The sequence below is a fragment of the Lacerta agilis genome, chromosome 5 (genome assembly GCF_009819535.1).
Source record: "Lacerta agilis isolate rLacAgi1 chromosome 5, rLacAgi1.pri, whole genome shotgun sequence".
NCBI classification, from domain to species: domain Eukaryota; kingdom Metazoa; phylum Chordata; class Lepidosauria; order Squamata; family Lacertidae; genus Lacerta; species Lacerta agilis.
Window position 1 is genome coordinate 52,869,921 of NC_046316.1, and position 21,094 is coordinate 52,891,014.

Genomic DNA, 21,094 nt, shown 5'->3' on the forward strand with positions numbered 1-21,094 from the left:
AAAGTCAGAACTGCAAAGGGCAGGCTGAATACTTGGGTTTCTCCTGCAGACAGCCACGAACCAATATCTATGGGTTGTATCCAGACTTTGTGTAAGCCTAGCACCCCGTGGAAAGGCCTGTTGTATAGTATGCAGGGCGGCAGTAGTGGAGAGAGGTGAATCATCAAGAGTTGATCAGAGGCTGCCTACTTCAGTGGGGAGAAGGGGACAGAAGGCACTCTGTAGTGTGAGCAGCCTTTTACACATGCAGAGCCTGAAAAAATCCTATATATTGATTTATATATTTATTTTCCATATAACTATATCAAAAGCATATTGCAAAAACAGAATGTCCAGTTAAAACAATAAAAATGTACAGATAAAAAGCAGAAGGGCAGTTGAGACAGCAAAAATGGAATAAATCAAATAAAAGCAGGAAGTATACAGATTACTCAGTTAAAAGCCCTAGAGAAAATAAAAGACTTGGACACCTGAAGGACACCAGTGTTGGTGCCTCACAAACCTTCCTGGGGAAGGGGATTAACAGGCAGGGCACCAGAAACAAATGGTGGAGTGACATGGGTGGGGCACCATTGCTCTCTCGGCTTCCCAACACAGCAGGTCACTGGTACTTATTGAGAGGGAAGGGGCAAGCTGTGGGAAGCTTGCCCAGTGTAGGGTGTGGCAGTGGGAGCATTGGATTGGCTGCTCCTGCACGGCACCATCATTGAAAAGGTGCACTCTCTGGTTGGCACCTGTCTTAACATCTTCCAGCAAGGGAATCTTGAGAAGAACTTCCAAAGTAGATCTTAAAAACATACTCCAGTCTGGTAAAGAAGTGTATCACTGACATTACCGGGGAGGTTCTATGGAAGTTAAATGCAGGCTTCAGGACTCTGTACCTTTCTTTGATAGCAGCAATTAACTGAACATGTTCCCATTGCAGTACTGCAGGCACATCCATTCAAAAAGCAGAGCATATGTTATAGTGAGGATAAAGGATTGTGGGGTGGGGAACTTAGCTGCTAAGTGATTAAGATCATTTTTCCAGTCCCCCTGCCTCCTCTTTTACTGAGGGGAGGTAGCATATGCTACCGAATGTCTGTAAATCCTGTATCTTGGCAGGTTTAGCTAACTCAAGAAGATTTCAAACAGTTAATCAACTATTCAACTCATATATCTATGCAGTTCTTGTATAGAGACAAAGAAGGAAGGTGCTTTTTTAACTTCTTTATTTTTCAGTTTCTAAAAATACATATAACAATCCCCATAAAGCCCCACTGCCCAAGAAAGGAAGAAGTGGTGTATGTTTAAACTAAGACCAAATGAATAATTATGAACCCCCATCATCTCCATTCTAGGAATCTCAACAAGAAAACCTTCACTTTTGCAAACACAAGAGCAGGCAAATTAATGTAAAATAAATTTTATCACGTCAGTCCGTTTTATAATTTATGCCATCATTTGCCCAGATTTCCTTTATATCTGATTTACCTCTGGCATCTGATTGCCTATGGGCGTTCTTTCTTTTTTTTAAAAGCAAACCTAAATCCATGAGCAGGGGCATTCCCCCTTTCTGATCTATCATTTACAAAAATGTTTTGAAGGAAATGCTGGAACACAGAACCCAAACTAGCCCCGTGTGCCCCCGTGTGCCTTGAAGGGACTCTTGGAAACAAGACAACTTGCTAACTAAGATGCCTGTCTCTGCTCTAAACTGAAGAGTATTACACAAGTGAGAGGCCCCTCCAAGAATATTTTTAACACATGAAGTGATTGCACATTCATAAACATGCAGGTGTGCTTGAATGGGAGATACTCCAACTACCCACACCTGTGCTATTTGGAAGCTATGCACAGTCAAATAAAGGTGTGTATATTTGAATGATTGCATATTCAGACACACACCTGCAGCTATTTGGCATCGAGCCTTCTAGTTATGGGAAGTAGGCACTTGACGTGTATCTACCTTGGTTGGTGCAGTGCTGCTCACTGGCATTGCCATAAGGTCTGCAGTCTCGAGTTGTGAATGAGATGCTTTTCACAAGTTACGCTTAGATAAGAGGTCCTTGGGGAACAGCCAGATGCTACAGGGATCTGGTGGATGCTTCTGTAAGTGCAGCCTTCTTGTCTGAGGACTAAACCAGTGTTTCATCCTCACAACAAAAGTGCTCCATTACTATAAACATTGTCTTCTTTCGGGTGATATACCATTTTGCCCCATGGCTGGTTCCGTAACTACTAACTATCCTAAGAATCAAAGTTGTTGAGGCTGGTTGCCAGGCCATATGCCCAAGTATTACAGTGACCCAGTTTTGATGAACATATCTTGGCTGAGCCTTTGAGTGTGAGTGAGCCTTTTGCCTAAGGTCACATCCCCTTTCCTCCCTACCATTTTGACACAATTTTCCATAGTTTCCTGCTTTTCCCCCAAACCTGGAAATTATGGTTATTATCTTTGGAAAAACCCAGAATTCTAAATCAAATTCAATAGGTGGTCTACGTTCCTGGCTTGTTACAAAGATGGTAACCATAATTTCTCAGTCTGGACAAAATAAAAAGAGACAATTCGTTAGAAAAGGGGAGCCAACATGGTGTCTTCCAGATGTTGTTGGACTGCAGCTTCCATCATTCCTGACATTTAGCTGGCTGGGACAGATGGGAGTTGTAGCCCCACAATGTCTGGAAGGCATCACATTGCCTATCCTTGAATTAAAGATTCAGGTAGGTAGCCGTGTTGGTCTGACGCAGTCGAAATAAAAATAAAAAATTGTCCAATAGCACCTTATAGACCAACTAAGTTTGTTCTGATATAAGCTTTCATCTGAAGAAGTGTGCACGCACACGAAAGCTTACACCAGAAGAAACTTAGTTGGTCTATAAGGTGCTACTGGAATTTTTTTCCCAATTTGAATTAAAAACTTCACATTCTACTTTAATTGCAACTCACATGAAGGGAGAAGAGAAATGACAGCCTGTTTCAAAATGGCTTGTTCCTCTTTCAGCTTGTTAAGATATGATCACCCAAATGTGGCCACTGTCTATCTTATTTTCAGTTGGATAATATGAGCTAAAATTTGGGCTGAATGCATTGATTTTCTGGAATCTCTTCTTGCTGGCTGTAAGTTCTAAATGACTGACAATAGCCAGGGGTAAGAAAAATTTCCATTCAACCCACAAAAAGGAAGAAAACATTATGGGGAGTGAGAAGACACTGATGGGATATAAAGAGCTATGTGATGAACAATTTTTCAAGACCCCTTGCTTCCCCTTCTGCTGAGGTGTGGAAGTCCCCACCACCAACACACACACACTGATTATGTAATTATAGACACATCTTAGTAACTTATCAATTGGAAAATGGATGTTTGTATTCACACACGCCAAAATAAATATCTGTGCCAAATCTTGCCAAGCTACAACCATCCACTATCAGAAAAATAAATGAATTTTCAGATGTGATGTATAGGTGAATAAAGGTTTTCCTGACTGCAGGTTCCTTAAAAAGGAAGTAATAACAAGTCAATGTGATTGGAAATGGGCTTGTGTGAAGACTTGTTTTTTCACATTGATTATTTCTAGGCTAATGTTGCAACCTTAACTCTTTTGCCTTTTTTTAGATTTATGTCATTGATAGTGCAGATAGAAAGAGATTTGAAGAAACGGGTCAGGTAAGTAAGGCACAACTTCAGGAAATCGCTGTACGCCTTTTTCTATAATGTACAGTTTGCCATTTTAAAAGCAAGCTGAGGCTTGTTAAGTTTAAAGTATTGTTTTCTGCCAAATGAATTAATGAACATTTAGGCTACTCTTCTGAGTTTTTAAGCTCTTTTCTGTTTTCCTCAAGTAAAACCCAAAGAAACAGGATTGTTCTGCGGGGACAGTTAAGACTGGTACAGCTATATCCATTTCTAGCTATCTGGCCACCATAATTAAGACTACAGAGGTTTGTATAGCATACAGGGACATAGTGCTCAATTACAGAACACACAGCATGGATATGCTTCTATAATAATGTGCTAGTGGTGTTGGACTACAAAGTGCATCAGAAATAATCATGCATTGATAATCTTCAACATCATCTGTAAAGGACTTGCTAACCACCGATCTATGAATTCTGTGCTGCCTCTGCCAGTATTGTTCCTTCTGGTACCTTTCACCGCAAGTTTAGGACGGAAGGTGCTACATTCCCGGGCACCTGCCTATTAATTGTAGGCCTGTTTCCTTACAGTTCTAAGGCCATCTAACAACAAGTTTAGAATGAGATTTTGCAGGCTCCATTTCCCATTTTCTTTAACGATCTAATCCCTAACGCATTCATTGATATTATCAACAAATGATGTCTGTATGAGCACTTTGCATCCCTTTTAGTAGCCAGAACAGCTGCCTTTTATGAAGATGAGCTTGTTTCTGGGTAGAGATTTTATCAGTGCTGTCCCATGCATGAATTACAGTTGATTAAACTGGAACAAAGTTCAAAGCTTGCTGTTAACATTCCTGCAGAATTTGAAGCATATGTAGGATAAAACCACCTGTTTTCAAGGGCCGCTCCATTCTACTGGCAAGTCAAGTTATAACTGTGCCAGCATGTATTTTTGCTGTGTCATCAGTGCTGATCTCTAGAGGGTTGGGATTGACAGTGCCTTGAAAACAACTGGTAATATCGGACTGAGCTAAAACCTTCTCCGTTTCATAGACAGAGGGATTTGCTTTTAAATCTTTGTCTCAGTAATTGTATGTACCAGTTACTTGTTTTACTGTAACATCTGTGCTTCGCTGAAACATTAGCATTTATTATTTGTCCTATATGTTACTAAAACATGTACAACTACTTAGATACAACAGTCAGCCTCCCATTGCCAAAGGCTTTTTAAAAATACTGGCTGCATCTTTATGATTCTTACAGGAGCTAGCGGAACTCTTAGATGAAGAGAAGCTAAGTGGTGTTCCTGTGCTCATCTTTGCGAACAAACAAGATTTGCTGACGGCAGCCCCTGCTGCAGAGATTGTAGAGGGTCTGAACTTGCACACGATCCGTGACAGAGTCTGGCAGATTCAGTCTTGTTCGGCCCTCACAGGAGAGGGTGTGTCGGTGAGGACGCAATGTTTATTCTGGCAGAATAGCCTTTCCACTGGTCTGAATGAGAAATGCACCCCCCCCCCCAATTCTGGATCGTAACGTATGATGTATTTATTGCAAAACTGGAAACTCAACAAAACAAAGCAAAAAAATGTGTAGCTTGGTGTGTGGAGGGAGGTAAAGACTTCCAACACAGATTCATGAGATTCTCCCTCCTCCTTAAACTTAAATTTGCCATTACATAATTAGGGTCTCATGATGCTGTTTCAACATTGCTTGCCTGATCTATATACATATACTGTAGGGTGGTATTCAACTAAGTTTATTCAGAGTAAATCAAAATTAATAGTCTTAACTTGGCCATTTTCATTTACTTCAATGGGTCTTCTCTGAGTAAAACGTACGGTAGTTGCCTACCACCCATAGTCAGTAAATTTTCTATTTCCAGCGAGTACTTCCCACCAGGCAGCATTCTGTCTCTCATTCTCTCTCTCTCTCTCTCTCTCTCACACACACACACACACACACACACACTTTAAACTCTTCTATAAAAAAATATTGTTTGCCAAAATACCTTGCATTATATTAATGCAAATACCTTGCATTATATTAATATTAATAGTATCATGGAGCCAATGGAACATTCTTCCAGTTGAGGTTAGACAGGCCCCCTCACTGTGGAACTTCTGGCACCTACTGAAGACTCTTTTTTTGTTCCAACAGGCATTTTGATGGTAGTCTGATTTTAGAGTTTTAACTGACTTTTACCTTTCCTTTGCATTGTATTTCATCTACATCACTTGGAGACAATTGTAGCTAAGCAGTATATAAATTGATAAAATAGGAAAACTTGATAATAGTATTTAACTGCTGCCATCAGTGCAGTGTGCAAAGCCCTCAATGCAGTGTGTAAAGAAAATATCAAAACAAAAATAGTTGAGCATTAGCTGCTCAACATAAATTGCATACACACATGCACATACATCACTAGATACAGAATAAGAAAGTGGCCACTCTGATCTCAGATTAGTAAATTGGATTTTGCTAGCTTTGTGTATCTTGTGGTGGTAGCAATGGAGAGCAGTATCCTATAAGCTATTTTAATTGGTCTCTGTTTTTGAATGTGACAGCTTTTCATTTCTTTGAAAACTGGACACTGACAGTGAGCCAGTCATACAAACTGCCCGCAGATGGTAGAATGAAACATTGCCTATGCTGCAGATACTTAAACACTATGGCCCCCATCCAGGTTTGATTCATAGGCAATTAACTATAAACTCTGGTGGCTTAGTCAGGATGAGGATGCACAATTGCATACAGATCTATACACAGATCACGACAGATCATTGAGGCCTGGATGAGCACCACAGTGTGGATGGGGAGACCAGTGAGCATCTGTCATGCATTTGGAAGGTTATTTCTGCACATGAAATACCCCTTGCTGGATTGGTACACATCTGTCCACTCAGATATCTGGGGCCTCTCTTTGAGCTTTCATTGGTTTAGGAAACAGCTTATACAAATGAAGCTGAGTTACAACTGTTGGTTTGCATTCATCTGTCTAGGGAGACGATGGAAAAGTGCTCCTTCAGGGGTGAAGTCAAACCATTGCAGAGTTAAAGCGCCTGCTGTGGCTGTAGAGAATGATACGGGAGAGACGTGTTTTGTTGCAGTTGGGGCAGATGGAGGCATCTTGTTGTACTGATACAGGTGTACCATGGTGTTTCTTCTTTCTGTGCTCCTTCCAGTGGTCATTCCTCCTCTGTTCACTGCTGTGGATACATGACCTGATTGTCCACAGGCACAGCAATCACCTGCAAGGGATTCCCACACAGCATGGTTAATGTTTCCAGCGTAATGGATCCTGCCATCTTCCATTCTATGGACAGGACCAATCCAGTGTAGACATCACTGAGACAGCAATGCGAACACGTTGGGAATGAGGGCTTGGGAGAGCACAAGCTGTCCTGCCATGTAATGCCCAAAATCTTCCTGATGCGGTGCATGTAGAAGGCATTGAGACGTGGTTGCTCCTGGCAGTTGTAAGTTGCCCATGACTCGCTTCCATAAAGCAGTGTGGCTCAACACGCAAATCTGATAGACCTTCATCTTGGTACTGGCCATTAGCATCACATTCTCTCATACTCCTTTGGAGTGGTAAGCCATTGACATAGCTGCCTTGCCAATAAGCTTGACCACCTCACATCAGTGGAGAAGTAGCTTGTTATGGTGGACCCCCGGCAGACAAAATCATCTACCACCTCAAGCATGTGCTCACCAATGCTGGTGTATGGAGTGTTGGTGACGTCCTGACTCAGGATGTTGTTCTTTGTCAGGCTAACAATAAGACCGCACTCCATGCAAGCTTAGGCAAAACAGTTGATGAGACTCTGTAGGGCTTCCTCAGAGTCCTCTGTCAAGGCTGCATCATCTGCAAACAACATCTCTTGGATAAAGACCCACTGCACTTTTGTCTTGGCATGGAGATTTGCCAGGTTGAACAGACCCCCGTTGCTCCTTGAATGGATTACACACTGTCTTTAGTCAAGCTGAAGGCATATGAGAGCAACAGGGAGAAGAAGTTAGGGCAAGAACACAGCCCTGTTTCACACCATTCTTTATAGGGGAGATGTCTGAGGATGAGCCATCATACTGGACAGTGCTGCACATGTTCTTATGAAACAACATAATCATCTTGTGGAGCTTAGGTGGGTGTCCTGTCTTACTGAGCAGTGTAAAACACCATTTTTGGCTGATGTGGTCAAAGGCCTTTGACAGGTCTATGAAGGTGACACAAAAGAGACACCTCTGCTCTCAGCAGCTGATGCAATGAAAAAATCATGTTGAGTCTTGACCTCTGAGCTCTAAAGCTGCATTGCAACTTGGGATAGACCCTGTCAGTGAGTGACTTTAATCTGTTGAGAACTATATGGGCGAAGGCTTTCCTCCCAGTAATCAGCAGGAAGATTCCTCAGTAGTTGTTACAATCATGGCAGTCGCCTTTGTTCTTGTCGGGGGTCATAGTGCTGAAGCAGTGCATATCTTGTGGCGCAGATCCTGTTTCCCAGCACTGCAAGAGAAGGCCATGGAGGTGCATCATGAGGGAGGAGTTGAGGCTAGTGCTCAGCACTTCTGCTAGGATTCCGTCTTGTCCTGGGGCTTTACCACATGCCTGAGAGTTGATGGTGTTCTTCAGCTTGTCAAGGGAAGGAGGGACATCCAGTTCTTCCAAGACAGTCAGAGTCTGGATACTGTCAACTGCTGTGCTAGCAACCATGTTTTCTTGCCAGTACAGTTCTTGATAGTGCTCTGCCTATTGCTTCATCTGTTTGCCTGTTTTCCTGACTAATGGTCCAAAGGCTTTCTTGATGCCTTCATACATTTTTCAAGTATTGCCACTATTAGTAGTGAGTTGAATGTTCTGATACGGCTTTAGCTAGTAATCATTGGCACATCTTTGCCCAGTGGCCTGGCAATCGAGATTCCAGTGTGCCCTAAATGTGAAGTTTAAAGAATAGTTAATTCGTGCATTGAAGCTGAGGTAAATATAGAAGAATTGTTGCTTCAGCTCTTCAGGAAAAAGGAGATGTAGTGTTTCACTCCTAGTTCACAGCATTAAAGAACCACCCTAGAGGCTGGTGACAGAACATGGAAGCGTTATCAGATATTTATTTAGAAGGCTATAAAGAGAAAGTAAATATGCCAGCTGGGAGGAGGGAAGGTACCCAGGAGGCTGTTGCATGAATAACAAGAGTGCAAGTTGGCAACAGTGGATTTGAAAAGAAAATAGGACTTTCTGTGGAACAGAAACGTACAGAGAATGAGTTAATAGGGAATGGTTTGTGACAGCCCCAGGGCAGAGTATCAAAAAAAGAATAAATAATGACAGCAAATGAAGGAGAAATGGTTTGAAGGTCATTTTAATTAGTTTTGTAGATTAAGCTATAGTCTGCAGAACTCAGTAGTTAAGGCTGGGGATTTCAAGGTTAATGAGATTACATTATGGTTAATAAATTATATACATTTAGAGAATTTAACTATTATTTGAAATGGGTTTCTTTAAATAAAAATGTTAATTAAGAAAGAAATCCGCTGCGAGCTTGCCCTGTATCTATTTGATACCAGTGAAAGGTTCTGATCAAGAGGCTTTGAATGTAAAGAGTGCCCCCGGTTTATTTCCAAGAGCAGTAATGTAGAGCAGCCCCATTGTTTATAATTGACTCTCACTCTGCTTTAATGCACCAGTCAGGCTTCCTGCCATTGTTCAGAGAAGATAATTTTTTACCATACCCAGATTTGTACCAGGCCTTTTGTTCTTCTCATTTAACAAGCTAAAGAGAGACAGGAGCAGGCTGACTAGAAATATCCCTCATACTACAGAATAAGGGATCAGTCAGCTCAGCGCTTCTGTTTGCCAGTATTGTACACAACTCAGGTTTATAAGCTGACATGTGAATTGCCACAAAAGAGACTAGTGGCATTTATGCTTCTACACTCCCACATCCACATGTGCATTTAGCACGCAGACACCCACACACACCCCATGAGCACTTGTGAAAATACCAGACACCATTCTATAGAAATGTGTTTGCAGGCACATGATGTGAAAGCCCAGGACAGAAGCCAGTCTTCAGGGTGAAGCTACTGTAGTTTTCCTCTAAGCCAGGGGTGGCCAACTCCCAAGAGATCCACTCACAGAGTTAAAAACTGGCAGTGATCTACCCCCTTTTGGGGGGGTTCAGTTTAGGAAGGAGGAAGGCCCATTTTGGGGGGGTTCGGGTCAAAGTTGTTGAGTTTTTTCAGGGAGGAGGTAAAATGTTGAGCTTTTTTTAGGGGAGCCACAGTTGTTCAGCTTCTTTGGGGGGAGCCAATGATCTACCAGTGATCTACTGCAGACGTCCAGTGATCTACTGGTAGATCACGATCTACCTGTTGGACATGCCTGCTCTAAGCAATAAGGACCACAAGCAACTGGACCTGACAGTACTTAACTGAATAAATGCCAATATCTTTTAAATCTAAGTCCTTCATAATTGGGATAGAATTCGAAGTATATTTGGCTCTGGAGTTTTATTTAAACAGAAATAAGAGGGAAATAGAGTTGCTGTAAAAGACTGCCCTTTTTCTTTTTTTAGAAAAGGATGCCACAATATAGTTTGTTATTTATTAATTATACTACCAATGTGTTTTTATTTCAACATTCATTTCATTGTTTTCTTTCATGTACTAAATCAAACGAAATGGCAATGGGAGCAATTACTTCACCTTAATGTATAGGTTTATATTTTTGTATTATAATCTTACAAAAGTGGTAAAGCTTGAACGGCGTCAGGTCATTTTCTAAAAAGAAGTCTTCCACATCACCAACTGATTACTGGTGCAGATATCCTGGTTTGGAGGTTTTACTGTAAAAAAGAATATTCTGTGTTTCCTTTTTAGTACTATTCTTACTGCAGTGACCATTTATTACAGCCAATGATAGTTAGGGGAGGGAAATACTTTTTCACCTCTTTTTATCCCCTAGCCATTGTCCTTCCTTTTCCCACTACTTTGTGTGCACTATGTTGCAATTCACTCATCGTTGTTTTTAATAAGTTATTGGGAACTCTGTTCACTTGTCTTGACACATTTGCAAATATCGTATAAAGGCCTTGAAGAGTCTATGATCATGGGAGACTGCTTGATTGCTCGCGTCCAGGAGACAAAGGAATGTGCAAGCAGGTAAGGAATTAGTGGGGTTTTAGATATTAACAGAAGCAGAGAAAGGCCAGTCTCATAGCAGAGAGATGTCCATGCCATCAGGTGCCCAAGACAGGATTGTGATTGTACAAAGAGGCACAAAAGAAGATGACTGGATTTTCTAACTATTTTTAACTCATCTAGTCTAGTTGGTAATGGCAGATTCCAAGCATTGAGCAACATACACACTGACACCCGGAGTCATTTGATCTTTGTGCACTATCACTATTGGGAGACAACTGCCTCTTGCTATTTAAGTTAAATAAGGTTAATCAGATGATTGATATAGGGGCTGTACTTAAAACATTGCCAATCCTAATCCCTTACTTCTGGTTTCATATTTTCTGTCAGTTTGTAACTGCACTTGTGATGTTGTGTTTAGCCACATATAAAATACACTTATGCTGACATTGTGGTATATAGAGTATAGGCACAAAAATATAAATGCTATGGTATAAACATTATTTGAAATTATTTATATAGTTACAGTGGAGCAACACACACACACACACACACACACCCCAAGAGAGAGAGAGAGAGAACAAAAACAAGAACAAGAACAAGAAAACAAACACCCTAACCATACATATACTGGCTGTGACTATCCAGCATTATTCTTGGTATCTTTATGAATAGTTCTGTGAGAACTTCAACTAGGTGTACATCAGCAATGACAATCTCAAATTTCAGATTGATTTTTTAAAAAGAGAATAAAAATAAACTGCTGCCATAATAACTTTCTATTAAGTAGTGTGGTCACATTTTGTATACTGTATACAATTATAACAAAGTCATCTCAAAAAGAGTAAGGTAAAGAAGGAAAGGGTAGGAAAAAAGCAACCCAAAGGATCAAGCAGTGGGAGCACCTTCCCTGTTACGTGGGTAAAACAATTGGGGATTTTTAGTTTTTTAAATATAGTACCCCTGGAAAGACATAATACAGGTTCACAAAGTATGTATGTTGTAGAAAGTGTAGACACTCTGTCTCATAACACTACTACTTAGGGCTACCTAAATGACATAGATTGGCGGTAGATTGAGAAGAAACAAAAGGGGTGTTTGTGAGACTTCCGGGAGAAAAGATGGCTGACTAGTCGTCTACTGCCAACACGCCATCAACAGAGATAATTACATGGTGATTAGTGATAGCCAAGACGTAAATCTTGGTTATCACATTCTCTCTTTGAAAATAGGGGGATCAAAGGCATTAACCTCTAATGTTGTGAAGAAAGCTGCTCTTCCCTCCAGAGATCAGGAGATTTTCGGACGCGGTGAATAACTTGGAGTGAGGAACCGCCACCATGCCCAGACACCACATAGTAGCCCTGAAGGTTACCCCTCAGGGCATTAGGTCAATTAAACCTCCCTTCTTTTAATTACCTCTGAGACTATGATGAATTATGACTGAGGTGAACTATCTGCCAATTAAACTTTCACCTGGAATGTGAACTGACTGCTGGCATAAGAAGAAGCATTAATTAACAGGCTGAAAATAAAACAAAAAGCATATTTTAACTGTTTGCAACTAAGAAAGATTATAAACAGATAAGGGAGCTGTGGTTGTTAAAAATTTTCATTTATATTACCTTTAACTCTCTGTACCTTTTGTGGAGTGTTGGCTGCAAAAGTGAAACTTAATCCCTTAACCGTGGGAAAGGAATGTGCTTCTTTGGTAAAGAGACAGACACAAGTTTTCAAGGCAGAGACTAGGTAAAAATACTGTTAAACATGCCACTGACTTATAGTGTCATGAGTCAATTATTGGATGAGGAATTGAAAGAGCTCAGAGCTGAGATGCATAAAATGTTGAATGAAAATGGACCAGAGAAAGATCAGACAGAACCGGGGGGGGGGGATACTGCCCAGAACATGGGAGTGGGATGGTAAAGCTGGAGGCAGTAAATGATGAAATGGAGAGTACCACCACATAAGTGCCTGGAGGAGTAAAATGGACAAACGATGGAGGTGTGATGCTGGAGGAGTGGAATGAAACCATTGACCAAGAGGTTAAGAAACATTGAGATGGCAGAGATAGGGCTGACAGAGAAAGTATTCTGTGTACAATTTGGAGTGAATTTAAAGGAAAGCTCTACCAAACTTCTGGCGATGCACTTGGAAAAAGAATGGAAGAAATGGAAATAGAAGGAGCCCCCCCCCCTTTATTTTTCTTTTGTTAAATTAGGATGGAAAATCAGAGCCAACAGGAACCAAGATTGGAAGATATGGAAGTGGGTATGAATAAATGAATATACTACAAGTAAATAACTATGGATTATTATTCTAATAATGGGAGTTGGAATTTTATGGAGATAAAGTTGTCATACCAAACTGGAGAAAAACTATTCTTAACATTTAGTGATAGTAACAATTGGAGAACCCCTTTTTAGACTTGGTGTGCGGCTGAAGATTGGAAAAACATTGCCTAGCAGATCGAGGAACAGCTGGATATTTTCCTGGAATACAGCTGGATACCATCCTGGAGTGAACACTTTGGATATTTATTTGAATAATCTTTATAGATATAATTGACAGACGAAGAATCTGAAGTCGTTCTATTTCTATCCTCTCTTATCTCTTTTCTTTTTCTTATCTTTTTCTTCCTGTCTTTTTTCATTTTCTTCCTTCATCTACTTTGCTTTTGCTTATGTTTTATTTTGTTTGTCGATGTCCTCTACTCTGAGGATATGTACAGGAAGGTGATGGATGACTGGTGAAAGAACCTGTGTGAGAGGCAGGGAAGGGAAGAACTCCCAAGGTGGGAAGCTGGGAGAAGAAAGGGAAGCTTTCAGGGAGTGGTCCATCCTCTTCTGTGTGAGACAAGACTTAAGATCTTCCTTTGAGAGAGAGCCTCTTTTCTTTGTTTTCTTCTTTATTTTTACTTAGATTAGTTTTTTTTCATTATACTATATGGTGAAAAGTTGCAATTAAAAATTATGCAAAAAAGAAGAAACAAAAGGAAGTACTATTCCACATATGTTATTAACCTCTACAAGGGGTGGTGACAGCTATTGGTTTAGATGGCTTCAAAAGGGACCAGACAAATTCAGGGAGGATAGGGAGCTAAATGGAACCATCACATGCAGAGGCAGTATACTTGTGAATATCTGGTGCTGGGGACATAGAGCAAGAGAAGTGTAGTTGTCTTTCATGCCCTGTTTGTGGGCTTTCTGAATCCATCTGGTTCTCCATTGTTGGAAATAATATGTTGGTCTAGAAGAGTTTTAGTCTTATCTAGCTGAGCTCGTCTTACTGTTAAATAAAATAAAATAAAATTCTAAGGCAGATGTAACAACAGCCTTACTGATTTTATTTTCAAATTTCTGCTTCTCTAATTACTAGCTTCCTGTTTCTTTCCCTGCTGGCAAATAGCCACCAATTCTTTACCAGAATTTGATCCCATTAAGCTGATCTCTGCATTTTAGCTATCTGATGAGAACATTTATTTCCCATCATTGAACTTGATACTGACAATTATTTGTGTGGAGTATGGGAAACGGTTTACCTGCAGATTTAAAAAAAAGTGTGTGTTTTATCCTCTTTGATCCAGGGAAATTGATCCTTTTCCCCTTGTAGTCTCTGTGTTAATTTCACACACTCATTCCCCACAAACCAATTAGGGACAGTCAGAATTCTCTTTGAACCAGCTCTTGCTATGAAAGTGATTTTTGGATGAGTTCCTGCCTTCAAAGTAAAGTGACCCAGATATGAATTGAAAAGCCATTTGGAGTTCACCTTTCCTCCTGCATAGTGCCTTGTCATTCTTTTGCCCTTGTTATACAGTCAGGCTCACAGCCACAGTAAATCCCATCATAAACTCAGCTTTATGAGCCTCTGCTGTGCAGTGTTCAGGTAGCTGAGTTTCCCTTTGGCTGAGCTCCCTTGTGGCATCGGGCAGTGTTAGAGTCCCTCTGTATGGGTAGGTTCTGGTCTGCTTCTACCTGGGAGATGGGGTGCCTGGTGGTTGTTTTGCAGGGATGTATTGTTTATGGGATTGTTGTGCTGAATATCAAAGGAGCGTCAGCAGATATTTATGACTTTAAGCTCTCAGCTGTTCTGCTTCACCATATAAACCTACATTCAAAATGAATGAGGAGTGCTGCTTGCCTTGTATTCCATGATGTGTGCAAACACGATTACTGCTTTAGAGGCAACAGGAGCAGCAAAAACTGCTGCAGAAAGCTCCATTGTTGTTGTTTTTTAAACTGCTCTATATGCAACCAGATTTCTAAAAGGTGCAATAAAGGAAGTTGGCATGTATGTTTCCTAATTGCTGTAGAACTCCCTTAGTTTTACAAAACATTTACTTCCAGCATTTTGACTGATGTATATAAGGTCTTTCAGCATTTAGAATTTCTTCACAAGATCTTGGGTAGCAAGGGAGCATGTGTCCTTGGTGCTGTAAGGGCAAACAAGCAGCTGTAGGGAGGAGCAGGCAACTTGTTGAGTTCTGAAACATTCTACCATTACTTTTGGGAACCCCACCCAAACCTTTTTTCTGGAGTATTTTCTACAATGATCATGAGTCAACTGTACTGGAACTTGCTGTGCATGCATGTCCACTCGTGCTCCCCCCCCCCCTTTTTAAAGGAAGCTGAAATCTGCAGGCCTTCCAGTTATGTTGAAGACATTACAGTATACACAGCAACATGCTCAGCCCCGACTATTCATTCTTGCTGACACTAAACTGTGGGCTATTAAGATTAAATCAGAGAGGTCTGGGGACTTGGGTAAAGGTGCATGAAAACCAACATTCATTGTATGTCATTTCCTAGGCTTTCTCCTTTATTCAAAATCTTGTTTGTCATTGGAGAAATTTGTGATTGGACTAGACTGGCCAGTCTCCAAGCTCTCCAATGAAAAGGATGTCAGCAAGGCTAGAAGGACCTCAGCCTGAGACTTGGGAGGACCACGAAGGCAGCTTCATAGGCTCACATGGGCAGAGGCGCTATGCTCTTGGTAGTTCTACATCCCTGCCTCCTTCATTATTAGTGCATTTCTAAATGCAGTTTCTTTTGCTAATACTTTATACCTTTGCAGCTGTACATTTTGCCACCTACACTGCCTATTATTATTATTATTATTATTATTATTATTATTATTATTATTATTATTATTTTATTTATACCCTGCCCATCTGGCTGGGTTTCCCCAACCTTGTTAATTTCATCTATTAAAAATTATTTATTGCAAGCTATTTTGTGATCTCATCTTAGAGTATCTCTCTATCTTTTCTCCCTTTTTTGGCAACTGCAGAATATTTATCAGGATGTGTATGGATGCAGCTGAGCAAATTTAGCATTTCATAAGTGGGAGGAGACAATGAAAATCTCAAAGCTGCAGTCCCAGGACTAGGAAGCACAAATGTATAGTGCAACAGTTAAATTGAATGTGACAAGATTGTGTACTGCTGAGTTAGCAAAGGATCCTTGATAATCCTTCACATTTAGATTTACAGTCCATCCTCTTCAAAATAAATCAGGATAATAACAACCACACAGTTGTAAGTGGGTGGATCCATGTCACAATTAAAGCCAAAGACGGTCATGCTGACAGAAAAGCCTGATAAAAAGGCAGTGATTCCTAGTCCCATAACTTTACCAACAAGAAAAGGGATGTAAGATTAAGAAGGGGCCATTTGTAGATCAGGTTTCCTAACCATAGTTGCACTAACAAGACAGAGCATTTCACATACACTATTATATTGGATAGGGAAAAGCGAAACTTGAATGTGTCTTTGCAAAATGGGATAAGGGAGAACTTAATGTGAACTGGGCAAAAGTTGACCCTTTCCTCTCATCTAATGTTCCATTTCTTTGTTGTCTTGTTTTTGAAGGATGGCATGAACTGGGTCTGCAGAAATGTCATTGCAAAGAAGAAGTAAATGAACTGCGTTGCATGGAATTGGAGGGGCTGCAGGAGCCAAACACGCTAGCTGGCTGCTAGCATCTGACCAAATATTTTTCCATCTGTGTGCAGCTATAGCTGTTAGAAATGGGAACAGCAGCTAAGCCTACTGCCCAAATTGGAACTTTACCTTCTCTCTAGTATCATTTCCCTCCATATATGCATTTCTTCCCCCCACCCCTACCCCTTTTGGCATAAGTAGTATTGAGAGTCTCCACATTCATCTGACTAAAGAATAAAATCTGAAAACAGGAGCAGATTGAAGTCTGCCATAAAGACTTCCAGTGGGTTCCGCAGAGTGTAGGATGATCATAGCAATGTGTATGGGAGCCTGCTTCAGTTCTGAAGTCACTCAGGATGCTCACCTGGTGCCACTCAAAGCTTTTCTCATCGGCAAATGAGCTGATGTTTTATTAGCATCTGTGCTTCAGTTTTAAAACAATACATTACTTTGTAGAATGCTGGCAAGACACTCCTATGGCCTCATGAAGAGCCTTTATTATAGCGAGATACCCAGGTGTCTGCCCTTCCTTTTACAGAGACCTGCGTTGTAACTCAAGTTCTTAACAGTCTGAATGTTAGAAGCATCAGAGTGCTAGAGATGCTGTCATTTATCAAATAAAACAGTGTCAGACTGCAGTGCAGTGTTGCCTTTATGGTTGGTGTAAACAGACCAAGAGCTCTTTGACATTCAGTCTCGTTGCACTGTAAAAATCCCTCCATGAGGGTGGAGTTTAACAGCATATAGTGGTAGTCAATTTAGTGCTCTAAGTCTTAGCTGCAGGTTAATTTAGGGGGGCGTGTTTTGAGAAGAGCTTTTGGTAGGCTGCATCTGCCTCCTATAAGCCATGTAGCAAATGTGCTTCTCCCAAGTAGTCGAAACAGTAATAGACTGAGATTAACAGGTTCAATGTAGTGGCTCTATCCAAATGAGTTGTTGTGGGTGTATAGTCTGGGATCGCTTTTTTGTGAGTCTGCACTGCTTCCTGCACTGTTAGTTTAGAACTACATTTCAGAACTATCTGTGCAGGAAGTAACTGTCTGGATGTGTTCAAAAAGAGATGTCCCTCACTTCAGGAAATACCTGACCAATTTAAGTTGCAGTTTAGAGCGAAAGGTATAGATGAATCTCTGGCAAGAGAAGCATTCCTCTATCAGTCCTAAGAAGAAAAACCCAGAGTCTATAACTTCTTAAATCCAGAATATTCGTTAGGAAAATGCATGAAGGATGCACTCTCCCCTTTGAGGGAATAGTCATATAGTATGATTGCGAAATCTCAGCATATCGCTACAACACCAGGAAATGACATAGGAGGCTGCTTCTCGCCTCTGGGTCATCTGCTAGATTTGTCCAAGTTCAAAGTAATTTGGCGAGGGCAGTCTTGCATGCAATGAATTTAGCACGCAGCATGCAGATTATAACCAGAGTATAGGCCAGAAAATGCCATGGCAACTATAATGCCCTTTCTCATTCCTAGTGGGAGGGAGTAAACTTGCTTTGCTAAACCTTGGGAAATGTGTATACATTGTGGAGAGCCAGAGCACAATAGCTGCTTTCAGACATTTGTTGACCATATAATCCATTGTCACTATATTGTGTTTTTTTTGCTTATTCCTTATTAATCTAGACAAAGTAATGGCAATAATTTCTAGTCCACCTTGACTTGGATTCTGTCTTGCTATTAATTTGTGGTTTGCAACAGACATAAATTCTAGATTAGATAAATTAAGTCTATATCCCACCTACTTCAACCGATTTGTAAGGGAAATAAATCCATAAGCAAACATTACAACAGTGAGCAAGAATAAAATAAAGTACAGACAACAGTCCAAATCAATCCATTGAGAACCCCCAAGCGTGACAGCTAAAATACATATTTGCACAAACTGCTAAAATATCACTAAGAGCAGATACTTCCTATTGCTTGCTTTCTACAGGGAAGCTGGTGACATGTTGCAAATACTGATTTGCGTTTTAGAAAAGGCTTTCACTCTTTAGAGGTCCAGTGTGCAAAAGTGGCAGCAGGAACCTTTTTTTTTTCTTGCACTTGTAGCCCAATTTTGAAAGAAATGAAATATGTCTGCAACTATCCAGTCCAGATGTTATAGAGAGGCCTATCTCTGCTCATGCCATAATGTCTGGAAGCGTCTCCCCTAAAATTCAACAAACCTAAGTCAGCCTGTTCAGTTCAGGAAGAAGTACATTTCCTTCAGTGTGCAGCAAGCTAACGAAGCACCCCCAATACTTACTACCAGGTTGACAAACTCTGAAGCAAACTGACCATGCTGCCTTCTCTGCTTCTATCTTTGAGCACAAAATACAGCTCTCTATTATCTCAGACAGTGAATGCAGATTGCCCAGGGCTGTCCTGTTTCTGTTTCTTTCTCATCTCTTGCTAAGCATATTTTTTTTGTGGAAAATGGGATCTCATTGAGCCAAAAGGAACTACCATGGTTCATCGACTTCAACAAGCAGCTATCATACCTGCATCAAGTTTGAATCATTTTGACCTAACTAGATATTCTAAGAACTAGAAGACAGGGCTGACCCAATGACCCCAGAGGCCAATATCCTGGCTCTGAAAATGACCTATGCCACATGGATGCTTCACAAATAAGTTGCAAGACAGGACAGTTATGGAACAATCTCCCTCTTATTTCTAACAAATGGAAAAGACTGCCCTGAGCAGGCGAATTCGCAACTTCTAACTGTTTAGTTCACAGTTCTTAAACCAATCTTCATGGTTTTATCTAATCCTTTTTAAAAAATAATTTTATTCCAGCTCTGCTATTGGCTTTCACAATATCCCCAGTTCAGCTAGTTCTGCACTGAATGTAGTGTGTGAAAGGGTTTTTCTTTCATTTAAGTACAACAACAGCCACACTGACTCTTTGACAAGGTGTTTTGCTATATATATGGTACATGTTTCCTATCTGAATACTGTGCTACATTTACAGGTGAGCCAGAATGGATGAAGTATAGCCTTGAGAGACCGGAGTAGTATTGTTCATGTCACATACTAGAATGAAGAAGGCATGTTTCAGATGTGGTTTAATTACTTGTTTCTTTGATTAAACATAGCAGGATTTGCTCTCTTTCTTACATACCAGATGATGCTCAGTTGCTATAAAAAGCCATAGCTGCAAATGCTGTCCATTACACCTTTTCCGTTCTCTCAATAGGGTACATCAGATTTTTATTTTTTTTTAGTTCTTAGTTTTATTCTCTCTTTTTTGACATTCATGAAAAGGGTGTGTGTGATGATAAGTTGATGATGCTAAGCCTTGGTGTATATGTTTAGATGTTTGGCAAACTTGAATAAAATTTAGTAGAAATGGCGATGCCTTTACAATTTTGTTTTATTTCAGAATGAAGTTTTGATTTTCTTTTAAGGAACTCCATTTGAATAGTCTGTTTGAAACGGCTGTACATATAATTCCTCCAGGATGCTGTGATGTTCTGTCTCTATACAGTTCATTTGAACATTTAGCGCTGTTTGTTGTTTCTGTATGCTTATGATTTTATAACCTAATGGCTCTCCTATTGAATATATGTGATCTCTGGAAACTTGCTTCCCATAGATCGCTAGGTACTGAGAGTCACAAGATTATTACCTGTAGCAGGGATAGACAATGCAATGCCCTCTAGATTTTATTGTACTGTAACTCCCATGATCCCTAACCATTGGCCACGATAGCTGGGGCTGATGGGAGTTGTAGTCCAAGAACATATGGAGAGTACCAAATTGGTTTCTCCTGTTCTTCAGGTATCAGGTATCATATAATGCAAAGTAAGGTAAGAAGTAAATCCCGCTAAATCAAATATACTTGTTTTTCAGAATAAATGTTTAGTGTGTGCTACTGGGGGAGCGCGATCTCCAGGAGGCGAATGTGCCCCTCTTTCACTTGCTACTGTGTTGGTTTCTTAGAACCTCATCTTTTGACAATCTGATATAGCATTATACATGGGAGGCCAGGGAATACAGAAAGAGGCCTTATACTGAGGCAAGCCCAGCTCAGTGTTGTCTATGCTGGCTGGCAGCTGCTCTATGGTTTGAGGCAAGAAACATTCCCAGTTCTACCTGGTGATGCCAGGGATTGAATCTGGGACTTTATGCATACAAAGCCAGTGCTCTACCACTGAGCTATGGTTTGCTGTACAAAAACCACATGCAATAAGACATGAATTTTTAAAACCATGGCTGGGTTTCAGATTGGGCCACTGATGACATACCGGTATATGCTATCCTATTGTGTTATAGGAAATTTGTATCTCTTCTGTTATGATCCACCATTTAAAAATGGTGTTTTTTGAATGACTAGTTGTGCCACAATGTGGATAGTGATGCACATTTGAAGGTCTATACCCCTCCCCCCGAATTTATAATTATT

At 40.5% G+C, this 21,094-nt stretch overlaps 1 protein-coding gene across 2 annotated transcripts in view; it reads left to right on the top strand.

Annotated features, from left to right (window-relative positions):
- The window catches only part of ARL3 (ADP ribosylation factor like GTPase 3), a 33,049-nt gene extending 13,009 nt beyond the window's left edge, over positions 1–20,040 (top strand). For both annotated transcript variants that reach the window (XM_033149787.1, XM_033149786.1), the window contains exons 4-6: positions 3,600–3,650; positions 4,886–5,071; positions 16,632–20,040. In XM_033149787.1, coding sequence (XP_033005678.1) covers positions 3,600–3,650; positions 4,886–5,071; positions 16,632–16,679 — 285 coding nt within the window. In that variant the 3' untranslated portion in view covers positions 16,680–20,040. The remainder of the gene's footprint in view (positions 1–3,599; positions 3,651–4,885; positions 5,072–16,631) is intronic.
- Positions 20,041–21,094: the final 1,054 nt, after the last annotated feature.